General features: G+C 35.0%; 2 protein-coding genes across 2 annotated transcripts; one reads left to right on the top strand and one right to left on the bottom strand.

Annotated features, from left to right (window-relative positions):
* Nucleotides 1-85: 85 nt before the first annotated feature.
* maip1 (matrix AAA peptidase interacting protein 1) lies at nucleotides 86-4,643 on the bottom strand. The gene is made up of 5 exons (XM_051119939.1): nucleotides 4,291-4,643; nucleotides 2,031-2,102; nucleotides 1,811-1,937; nucleotides 1,442-1,595; nucleotides 86-422 (listed from the first exon to the last, which is right to left on the bottom strand). Exons 1-5 carry the CDS (start codon nucleotides 4,591-4,593, stop codon nucleotides 344-346), a joined length of 735 nt encoding a protein of 244 aa, XP_050975896.1. The 5' UTR covers nucleotides 4,594-4,643; the 3' UTR covers nucleotides 86-343.
* A 256-nt stretch (nucleotides 4,644-4,899) lies between these two features.
* On the top strand, nucleotides 4,900-11,702 carry tyw5 (tRNA-yW synthesizing protein 5). The gene is made up of 8 exons (XM_051119938.1): nucleotides 4,900-5,207; nucleotides 5,284-5,438; nucleotides 5,520-5,589; nucleotides 8,791-8,835; nucleotides 9,042-9,179; nucleotides 9,669-9,756; nucleotides 10,312-10,428; nucleotides 10,580-11,702. Exons 1-8 carry the CDS (start codon nucleotides 5,127-5,129, stop codon nucleotides 10,855-10,857), a joined length of 972 nt encoding a protein of 323 aa, XP_050975895.1. The 5' UTR covers nucleotides 4,900-5,126; the 3' UTR covers nucleotides 10,858-11,702.
* The last annotated feature ends 539 nt before the right edge of the window (nucleotides 11,703-12,241 follow it).

The raw sequence follows: 12,241 nt of genomic DNA, 5'->3' as shown, positions 1-12,241 counted from the left end.
GGTTTTTCTTGTAAAGTTCTTCAGTTGAGTTGCACAGTTTGTGCAATGTGCAGTCAACTTGTCCCCAAAACTCATCATACAAAGGTTTAAAAAAAACGTTTTATTGACCAAACTGATCAATGGGGAGCCAACCATAAATTACAAACATTAAAACAGTTAATAATATGAGTGAGATGCAATACATGCAATACATGTATAACCTTCTATTACCCATGGAAAATATCTGGAGCTGACAATTATTTTTTTCCAGTGAGGGTTAGTGAATTGTGCCTACATGTTTTGGGATGATGAGCAATATTAAACAAAAAAGCATTAAAAAAACTCTCCTATCCAAGCTAAACACTTAGTCAAGAAGTTTTGAGTGCTCTATTCTCGTGATGATCCAATCTGGAGTCACACCTTGGGTAAACTCCCTTTGGAATCTGCCAAAAAAGAAAAACAAGACAGACATAAATGTTACTGATGTTTATATTATAATTTACTACAGTTATAACATAATACTGATATTTCTGGACATTAACTCAAGGTATTAAATTGTAGTTTTCTATTACTCTTATTATATATAATAAAGTTACACTGTAATAAAAATATAAAAACCTACACTGGCGTTCAGAGGTTTGGAATCAGTAAGATTATGTTTTTTTAAAGAAGTTGCTTATGCTCATCAAAGTTCCATTTATTTGATTAAAAATACAGAAAAAAGTAATATTATGAAATATTACAATAACAGTTTCTATTTTAATATACTTTAAAATACAATTTATTTCTGTGATACAAAACTGAATTTTCATCAGCCATTACTCCAGTCTTCAGTGTCAGACGATCCTTCAGATATCAGTCTAATATGCTGATTCATTATCAATGTCGAAAAACAGTTGTGCTGCTTAATTTTTTTTTATTCTTTGATGAATACAACGTTTAAATGAACAGCATTTATTCAAAATATAAATCTTTTCAAACAATGTAAGTGTTTACTTTCACTTTTCAATTTACCACATCCTTGCTGACTAAAAGTATTTTCTTTCAAAAAAGAAAAAAAAAAAAAAATTACTGACCCCAAACTTTGAACAGTCATGTATATTGTTACAAAACATTTCTATTTTATATAAATGCTGTTCTTTTTAACGATTTCTTCATCAAAGAATCATAAAAAAAAAAAAAAAAAAAAAAAAAAAAAAGTATCACAGGTTCAAACTAAATATTAAGAAGCAGAACTGTTTCCAACATTAATTATAAATCAGCATATTTGAATGATTTCTGAAGGATCATATGACACTATTTTAAAGTATATTAAAATAGAAAACCACTATTTTAAATTGCAAAAAATATTTTTTTCTGTATTTTTAATCAAATAAATGCAGCCTGGATGAGCAGAAAAGACCATCAGAAAAATCTTTCTAATCCCAAGCTTTTGAGCGGCAGTGTATATTGTAATACTCACTCATAGTTGGCTGTCAGCAATCTCTTGGTCTCTGGTTTCTCTCCCTCCCCACCAATGGTAACCTGGAATATTCTTGCTCCCTCCACACTCTCATCAGGAAGTCTGGCACTCGTCAAGTACCAAAACCGCATCAAAATACTTACATATTTCCTCCCTGAAAGCAATGGAAAAACACTGGAATTATTTTTTTCATCCTTTTTTTTAGTAACTTACTGAACTTGGCGGTCATAAGAAACAGTCTGATAAATAGGATAAATATGCTGGATACAAGTTACAAAGCTTATTTTTCCTAAATTACACGCCCACAATCAATAATTAAACATATTACCTGGGCGAATATTGCGTGGTATGAAGCTTATAGGGTCTCACCGCTATCATCATAGTAAATGCCCACATCTCCTGTTGTAGTGTACATGATCTCATCGGACTCAGCTGACAGCGCCCTCTGGTGACTCAAAGGCAATTGAGCACATTTTTCCTCAAGCTTCCCTATTAACTAAGGGAGTGAATATTAGATTAATCACCCTAAATGAAATCAATAATCTTAAACAGATAAATAATAAAGTTATCGGTATCTTCATGTACTTACATCTTTAGCTACTAACCCCTCAAGAGCCTCAAACTGACACTGAGACAGCAATCTTGATACGTGTGAAAACGCCTGAGAGTAAAAGGAAAGGTTTAAGCACCAAGTTTTCCCAGTTCACAAAGTTTATCTGGTTTCTTTACTTGTTAAAACAGGTCTACACCAATCTTTTTAAATCCCAAACTATATTGTACAGAGTTCACTTATACACCACTAGTCAAAAGTTTTCTCTCTGCTCACTATGCCTGCATTTATTTGATCCAAAACACATCTAATGCAGTAATACTGTGAAATATTTTTTACTATTTAAAATAACTGCTTTCTATTTGAATATATTTTAAAATGTAATTTATTCCTGTGATCAAATGTACATTTTCAGCATCACTACTCCAGTGTCACGTGATCCTTTAGAAATCATTCTAATATGCTGATTTGCTGTTGAAGAAAAAAATATTAGTATTATTATCAATGTTAACACAGTTGAGTACTTTTTTTCAGGATTCTTTGATTAATAGAAAGATCCAAAAATCAGCATTTATCTAAAATAAAAAGCTACACACTACACCATTCAACAGATTAGAGTCAGTATTTTTTTTGACATGATAGAAATTAATACTTTATTTTGCAAGAATGCTTTAAATTGATCAAAAGTTATGACAAAGACATTTATAATGTTACAAAATATTTCTATTTCAGATAAATGCTGTTCTTCTGAACTTTACAATTATCAAAGAAACCTGAAAAAATTATCCCCAGCTGTTTTCAACAGTAATAATAATACATGTATTTTGAGCAGCAAATCAGAATATTAGAATGATTTCTGAAGGATCATGTGACTGGAGTAATGATGCTAAAAATTCAGCTTTGAAATCACAGGAATAAATTACATATTAAAATATATTCAAATAGAAACTTTTATTTTGAACAGTAAAATTATTTTAAAATTTCACTGTTTTTGCTGTACTTTGGATCAAATATGCAAGCTTGGTGAGCAGAACTGACTTATTAAAAATCTTACTGTTCAAAAACTTTTGACATTTGAGGTCTGTTTTTTTTTTTTTAAATAAATAAATACTTTCAGCAAGGATGCATTAAATTTATCATTTTTTTCAACATTTAAATGTTATAAAGGAAAAAAAAATCTTACTGTTCAAAAACGTTTGACTGGTAGTGTACAACAACATTTCCATTATCAGCCAATAAAATATAAATGTATTAAATTGTAGTTTTCTATTACTCTTATTATATATAATTAAGTTCAACTGTAATAAAAATATAAAAATCTACACTGGTGTTTAAAAGTTTGGAATCAGTAAGATTACGTTTTAAAGAAGTCTCTTATGCTCATCAAAGTTCCATTTATTTGATCAAAAACACAGAAAAAAGTAATATTATGAAATATTACTACAATAACAGTTTCTATTTTAATATACTTAAAATACAATTTATTTCTGTAATGCAAAACTGAATTTTCATCAGCCATTACTCCAGTCTTCAGTGTCACACGATCCTTCAGATATCAGTCTAATATGCTGATTCATTATCAGTGTCAAAACAGTTGTGCTGCTTAATATTTAAAAAAAATTATTTGATGAATAAAACGTTTTAAAGAACAGCATTTATTCAAAATAGAAACCTTTTCAAACAATATAACTGTTTACTTTCACTTTTTATCAATTTACCACATCCTTGCTAATTAAAAGTATTCATTTCTTTCAAAAAAAAGAGAGAAAAAAAAAAAAATCACTGACCCCAAACTTTGAACAGTAGTGTATATTGCTACAAAACATTTCTATTTTAAATAAATGCTGTTCTTTTTAATGATTTATTCTTCAAAGAATCTTCAAAGAAAAAGTATCACGGGTTCAAGCTAAATATTAAGCAGCACAAAATTCAGCTTTGATCACAGGAATAAATTCTATTTTAAAGTATATTAAAATAGATAAAAAATTTAATTGCAAAAATATTTCACAATACTGTTTTTTCTGTATTTTAATCAAATAAATGCAGCCTTGATGAGCAGAAAAGATGTCTTTAAAAACATAAAATAAAATAAAATATAAATAATTTTAATTTTGTTTACAGACTGAAAAATTGTATCATTTTTCCATATCCTTACAATAAATAAGTACAACAACAATAAAAAAATCTAAATGTTCATTAAGATATTAAAATCTGTACATGACTATTACAGCACAAGCACTGTCAAAACTGACATTATGTGTTTTTATCACATAACACTTTGTCAAGTATTAGCATTCACCTGTTTGGCTCCTTCCGTAAACTCCTCAATGCTAAACTCTTTGTCGAAGTAAGTTCGGATGAGAAAGAAGTAGATGCGGGTTCGGAACCAGATGAAGGGGTTCGGGATCCCAACAACCACTACCTTTTGGTTCTGCCTGTGTCTCCCTCGCTCAGAGCTGTACTGACGAACATCACAGACTGCAGACGCTGAGGGGGCGAGTCGTTTGGACTGGTTCGCTAAAAATGACTTTGACGTGAAGTACCGGATCAGAATCGAAACGGGCCTGTTACAGCCGCAGCACCTCAGTAAGGGCAGCGCCATCTTTCTCCCATCATCCTCAGTGGCCCATCTGTTATGGAAATCCGACCGACAACAAACTGAAGAGACAAAGTTCCACATTTAAAGATAAATATAACAGATTTTAACACTACATCAGTATTTTTCTGATAAAGCAGACTTGCCCTTTATTTAAATTCTTAATTAAATGTATACTATGTGTGTTGTTTGTGAAAAGAATACGTTAAAGACGTACTTCTAGTAGCTATGTCCAATTTGTTCACGAACGAGTCGGTTCATTTAAATGAATCAATTGCCTGACTTGGTCTGAGGAGTTCTTGGGTCAACAACTCACCTATTCATTTAAACTACACATTTCTTAAAACGTAATAAACAATATATTTCTACATGGCGTTACTTAGTTCAGAGCATTCAGAGACTCGTCTTTTAATTCGGGTCTTTGAAACAGTTTAAAAGAGTCGACTCGCAAAAACGAGTCAGATTCTATCACCATATTCTAAGGAAGGCGAACTGGTGCAGATGGCAGCGAATGGACAGTAGACTTTAGACTGTCAGAAATGGATTGTCAGGAAAAGGTGGAGGTGCCCGTCTACACCGATGTGGACAGAGAGACTTTTCTGAGGGACATATACCCATTGGTAACTCGTGAATTATATATTAAACAGCCATTTAATTCAGTGTTGTGGGTAAGTGAATCACACGTGTCTTATCTAGCGTAGTCCAGCGGTTCTGAAGCGCGTGCCCCTGGGGCCGTGTGTGCGCGAGTGGACGGTGAGTTATCTCGCGCAAAAGGGGGGAGACCGTGAGGTCAAAGTGCATGTGTCCCCAGAGACCAGAATGGACTTTCTGCATAAGAACTTCGTGTACAGGTGTGATTGATTTAACATTAAGTCTTTTATACTTTAGCCCAACACAAAACTGTGGAAGCATAACGTGATTCTGAATTTCAGGACACTGCCATTTGACAAGTTTATTCAGAGAGCTGCAGAGGCAAAGCACTCAGATTTCTTCATTAGTGAGGTTTGTTACCTTTACTGACATGTCTTTTACATTTTGATAAGGTAATTTGTAAGTACATTTTTGTAAGATTTGTAAAATTTTATTAGGCAAATAATAGGCTATTTACAACCCCAATTCCAGAGAAGTTGGGACATTTTGTGAAATCCCATAATATCAAGAATATGTTATCTGTTCTTTCTCTTTAACCTTTATTTAATTGACTTAAGAACAAAGAAAAAAAATTCCGGTGTTTTCAGTGGCCAACTTTTAATTTAATTTTGTAAATATAACAAAATTTTGATATTCATGGCTGCAACACTCCAAAAAAATTGGGACAGAAGCATGCTTAACACTTTGCCACATCAACTTTCCTTCTAATTACAATGTTTAATTGTTTGGGAATTCAGGATATTAGCATTTCAAGTTTTGCAAACAAAATTGTTGTCCAGTCTGGCTTGATAAAAAGCCTCAGATGCTCAGCAGTCTGTGATCATTGTCTTGTGATTCTCATTTTCATGACTGGTCACCTGGATTGCAGGCAAGCAGGCCAGTCTAGCACATCCAGTCTCTGTCTACGAAACCACGCTGTTGTAGCACATGCAGAATGAGACCTGGCATTGTCTTGATCTAATAACCATAGACTTCCCATGAAAGATGTCATCTTGATGACGTCCATTTTTCCCAGAAACAAACTGAAACGTGGACTCGTCTGACCACATCACACATTTCCATCATATTTTATGATGTGAGCTCTGGCCCAGAGAACCTCACTGCACAGAACTGATGTATAGCTTTTGCTAGAGTAACAGAAATTTAAGTTGCATTTATTGATGCAGCTGCAAAATGTGATAACTGACAGCAGTTTTCCAAAGTACTCCTGAGCCCACGTGGCTAAGTTTGACACAGCAGTATGATGGTTTCTAATGCAATGCCATCTGAGTGCTCAAAGGTCATGCACATTGACCTGAGGTGTCTTGCCTTGCCCTACACAGACTGATATTTCTCTGAATTCCCTGAATCTTTTCATAATATTATGTGTGATAGTTGGTGAAAGACCTAAATTCTTTGTGATTTTCTATTAAGAAATGTAATTTTTGATTTCGCTTGCAAAGACTGAAATGCTCCATTTATACATTTACGTTTACATTTATTCATTTAGCAGACGCTTTTATCCAAAGCGACTTACAGGTGGGGAATACATCAAGCGATTTCTCCTAAAGAGGCAAAACGACCTACGAAGTGCTCAAATTACCATATAACAGGCATTGTTCAAATAAGTACAAGCTAGAAAGGAAAAAGAGTAGAAGAAAAAAAAAAAATATATATATATATATATATATATATATATTTTTTTATTTAAGTCAAGTAGTGTAGAAAGAGATGGGTTTTCAGCAGTTGCTTGAAAGCTGTTAGTGAGTTGGCATTCCGGATAGCGTTGGGAAGATCATTCCACCAGCCAGGAACAGTGTAAGAGAATGTTCTGGAAAGTGATTTTGTGCCTCTTTGTGATGGTACAATGAGGCGTCGCTCACTGGCAGATCTCAGAGTTCTGGAGAGAGTGTAGATTGGTAGCAGTGAGTGGAGGTAGGCGGGCGCCAAGCCTGTGGCTGTTCTATATGCAAGCATCAGTGTCTTGAATTTGATGCGAGCTGCAATTGGGAACCAGTGCAGGGTGATAAAGAGAGGTGTGACATGGGCCCTTTTGGGCTCGTTGAAGACCAGTCGTGCTGCTGCATTCTGAATCATTTGTAGAGGTTTGATTGTGCATGAGGGAAGACCGGCTAGAAGAGCATTGTAGTAGTCCAGCTTGGAGATGACCAGGGCCTGGACAAGAAGTTGTGTGGCCTGCTCTGTTAGAAAGGGCCTGATCTTTCTAATGTTGTGTAAGGCAAACCTGCAAGATCGAGCAGTTTTAGCAATGTGGTCTTTGAAAGTCAGCTGGTCATCAAAGATAACACCAAGATTTCTGCCAGAACTTAATGGGGTAATTGTTAAAGTACCTAAATTGATGGTGTGATGGGCCCCAGTGATGTAGTGTAAATGGAGAAGAGGAGGGGTCCAAGAACTGATCCCTGAGGAACCCCAGTGGCCAGATGATGTGCTTTGGATACCTCCCCTCCCCAGGCCACCCTGAAAGACCTACCTGTGAGATAGGATTCAAACCAGCGAAGTGGAATCCCTGTGATATCCAGTGATGAGAGGGTGGACAGGAGGATCTGATGATTCACAGTGTCAAAAGCAGCAGAAAGATCCAGCAAAATGAGTACTGATGATCTGGAATCAGCTTTTGCAATCCGCAAGGCTTCAGTGACAGTGACAATGAACTGTTCTGCACGAGAAACAGTGATACCTGGTTAAAAACGACTCGTTCAAGTGTTTTTGCTATGAATGGAAGGAGAGAGATCGGTCTATAGTTATCTATAAGTGAAGTGTTTAATGTAGGTTTTTTGAGCAGTGGGGTTACCCGAGCCTGCTTGAATGCAGTGGGGAAAGTGCCTGTGAGGAGAGATGTGTTGATGATGTGTGTAAGTGCTGGTAAGAGTGTGGGAGAGATTGCTTGGAGAAGGTGAGAGGGGATAGGATCTAGTGGGCATGTTGTAGGATGGCTGGAGAGGAGAAGTTTGGATACTTCTGCCTCAGAGAGGGGCAGAAGGAGAAGAGTGGGGTGTTAGCTGTGGATGTTGTCTGTATTAGTTCCTGTACGTGTGGAGCCGAGAACTGGCTGCTGATAGTTGTAGTTTTGTCAGTAAAGAAATGTGGCGAAATCGTCACATACCCAAACAGGATATCCTCATATATTTCTATTTCACATGCTTACTGTGAACTGTTTCAGTTTAATTTGCATATTCTATAACCTTTTCATTTTTATTTTGCCTCTGTCCCAACTCTTTTGGAGTGTGATGCAGCCATGAAAATCAAAATTTGGTTATATTTACAAATTAAAATTAAAAGTTGGCCACTGAAAACATTGGAAATTTTTTCTTTATACTTTAGTCAATTAAATAAAGGTTAAAGAGAAAGAACAGATAACATATTCTTAATTTTTAAGGCATTTCACAAAACACCCCAACTTCTCTGGAACTGGAGCTGTAATTAATGTAAATTAAAATAAATTATGCAGTGACATCTCAAGATAAATTAATACATAGAAGAAGGATGTAATTGTGCCTTAAAACAGGCCTACTAAGTAAAAATGCTTAACTTGGATCTTGTTCCCAATAGGATGAAAGCTATTACTTGCGCTCACTTGGAGAAGATGTTCGCAAGGTACCATGTTTATAATCTAAATTGCTTCTAGAAATTAAAATCCCACCTGTTCAGAAATGTAGAGTTTCATGGAAATATAGTATGAAGGATTAAAGTGGTTATTTCAGTTAATATGCTGAATTGCCCACCTCAGATTTCCAATGTCTTTCAGAATCTTATTCACTGTATAGAATGCTTGGTTAATATTTTTGTCCCTCCCTTTACAGGAACCTGCTGATTTAAGAAAGCAGTTCCCTGAGCTGGCAGAGGATTTCCATATACCCCAGTTCTTTGAGCCGGAGCAGTTTTTCTCCAGTGTCTTTCGTATCAGTTCCCCTGGTCTGCAGTTGTGGACACACTATGATGTGAGCTTTTTTACCGGTTTAATATAATGCTACATAATCTTTAAGAAATCACTGATGATTTGGTACTCAAGAAATCTTTAATATTATTATCATAGTTAAAAATGGTCATGCTTCTTAATGAAAGGTGGAAATTGCAATACATTGTCTTTTTCAAGGAATCTTTGATGAAGATAAAGTTTAAAGAACAGTATTAAAAAATTATTGGAAACAGAAATATTAATGTTATAAATGTTTTTGCTGTAATTTATGATCAGTTTAACACATCCTTACTGAATTAAAATATTTCTTACAGCCAGTAAATTATAGTAGCAGTTTTTTTGATACCTGGATTAAATGCAGTTTTCTTTAATATATGGGATCCCACTCCATCTTTTTATCCACCAAGGCATCCTTAGTGTAAAAATGGCTTTAGACTCCAAACTGATATAACTGGAATGACATGTTTACCCTTGTAATGCATATTTTGAATATTTTGATGTATTCTATCAGGTAATGGACAACCTTCTAGCTCAGGTTACAGGAAGAAAGCGTGTTGTTCTCTACAGCCCCAAAGATGCCCTCCATCTCTACCTCACAGGTGATCCTCAGTATTTCATTAAGGGTGTATCCCACAGATCATTTATTATACCATGCCATAAATGCCCCTTTTGGAGTGGAAGCCAAAATATTCTGTTTTCATGTGTGTACCTTTAAATACAAATGAGCTGTTGTTCCCCACCCCCCTTTCTGGAAGAGGGCTAAAGCTTGTCCAAACAAACGTATCTGACTACATTCTGTAGTATGCCATCTTATAACGAAACAGCCAATTACGGGATGTCATCAGAACTCCTCCCCTGAAAATCACTGATGTCATCACTAGTACTGCTCTTCTTCTGTTTCACTTTTCTTTTGTAGCTTTACTGTCATCACCTAGTGAAAAGGCATACTGACTGCATAATACAGATAACAAACGGCAGCCATTTTCCAAAGTGTTTTTTTTTTTTTTTTTTACCTTGTATAAGGTTTATACAAATTTTTTACAATTAGGCATAGGTTTAGGTTCGGGGGTATGTTTTGTAGGTATAATTACACTTATAATAAAATGAATTTTCTGTAATAGTTCCCCTTTAAATTATGACATTGTTTTTTTTAGGTGACAAATCTGAAGTTTTGGACATTGACACTCCTGATTTGCAACTTTATCCTGAGTTTGTGAAAGCGTGTCGTTACGAGTGTGTTCTAGAACCAGGAGACCTGCTCTTCATTCCAGGTGTTCATCACATCACCATTAAAGAATTCTATACTTCTCAATTAAAAACTACACATACATATAAGTGTGCTCATATCCTGAATTAATGTTGAATTGCATTCAGAAAAATGCTGCTTTTGTAAATAATTAAGTTTGAATTACATTTCCTCAGCTCTTTGGTTTCACAATACCCTGGCTCTCGAGTTTGGAGTTGGTGTCAATGTGTTTTGGAAGCATCTGCCATCTGATAGTTACGATAAGAAAGATCCATATGGAAACAAAGACCCAGTAGCAGCTACTCGAGCCCTACAGTCACTAGAGAGGACTCTTGGCATCTTGGAAGAGCTGCCAACTGATTATCGGGATTTTTATGCTCGTCGTATGGTGCTGCGGATTCAAAACCGGGCGTACTGTATGCAGACAGCACAAAGAAATTCTAACACAACATAGATCTCTCACTCATCCAGACTGAAAATGGAAAAAAAAGGAGATGGAAACCTTTTCTGTATTGTTTTACATTTAAAATAGATAGCAATGTGTGATGAATGAAGCATTCAAAGAAAAAAAAAAACAAAAGAGGTATCTCTTCACCCACCAACTTTCCATACTCTTGCACACAGACTAACAAAGTCTCTGTCCCGCAGTTACAATTTCTTTGTTATGATTTTAAAATGTAAGGTTTAATTGAGTTTGTCAATTTGGTAATTATTTATCATGACTAGAATGTCACAGTGCTTATTTATGGTAACTGTTGTAACCAGGTTAAGCTGCACATATTAACTATTTTTGTCAGATTCAGTTAGTGGTCAACCGATATATTGGCTGATATTTCAAATATCGCCATTGCCCAATAAGTGTTTTATTAATTAAAATAAATTTATAAAATATATAATTATACATTATAATTAGAATAATATATATACGTGTGTGTGGGCTTTATATCGACCACTAAATTTAGTAATATTTTGCTCCTTTTGAGGTAGTTACTTGACAGTGTTGACAATCTAGATAAGTCTTGAAAAACTACCTGGACATAATGCTTTGTACTATATTGTAATGTTCCACAATGCGTAGGCAACTGTATATTGTGACATATAGTCTATATCCAGGTATTATATCATGAGGTAGCCAGCAATACCCAGTATAGGCTACATTGTCAGTATACAATAAAGTCCTGTCCTGTAATATTCACCACTTCAATCTCTAAATACTGATAAATGGTTACAATGTTTTTTTTTTTTTTTTTCCCCAGTGCAGTAGGCCTACATTTTCTTTAAAATAAAGCTATGCCATAACTTTCTTTCACTTCTTTGCCATGAAACAGTTAAGATGTGTGCAGTTTTGAAACCACATATCCTTGAATTTTGCACAAAACATCCTTGACAAACATGGATGGCACTTTACAATGTTGCATTTTAACCTGCACTCTCAGAAAAAAAGGTACAGTTCTGTCGCTGGGGCGGTACCCTAAGGTACAAAAGTGCAAAGGTACATATTTGTACCTTACCTACCCCAAACAGTACATATTAGTACCTTACAGCCTGACATATTAGTACCTTTTTGCGGCACAAATCAGCACAAACGAATGACATAGTTTTGGTGATTATTTCTTTTTATGGGGTGCCAACTTCACGGAGGTCATGGACCTGCTAAACACTGGACCTTTCGTTGTCCTGCATTAGGCAGTGTCCCAGTTTAGGGTAATTCAGCCTAAAAATTCTCCTCCTCCTTTACATCTGTCAGAATAATAATAATTTATAATAAAATTATATTTTACCTTTGGAGTTTAAATAAATCATCATCTCACATATTTCAACAGGGCATCTTGCTTTAT

Source organism: Labeo rohita, chromosome 9, assembly GCF_022985175.1.
Source record: "Labeo rohita strain BAU-BD-2019 chromosome 9, IGBB_LRoh.1.0, whole genome shotgun sequence".
In the NCBI taxonomy this organism is placed as follows: domain Eukaryota; kingdom Metazoa; phylum Chordata; class Actinopteri; order Cypriniformes; family Cyprinidae; genus Labeo; species Labeo rohita.
This window is presented reverse-complemented; position numbering and strand designations above follow the sequence as displayed.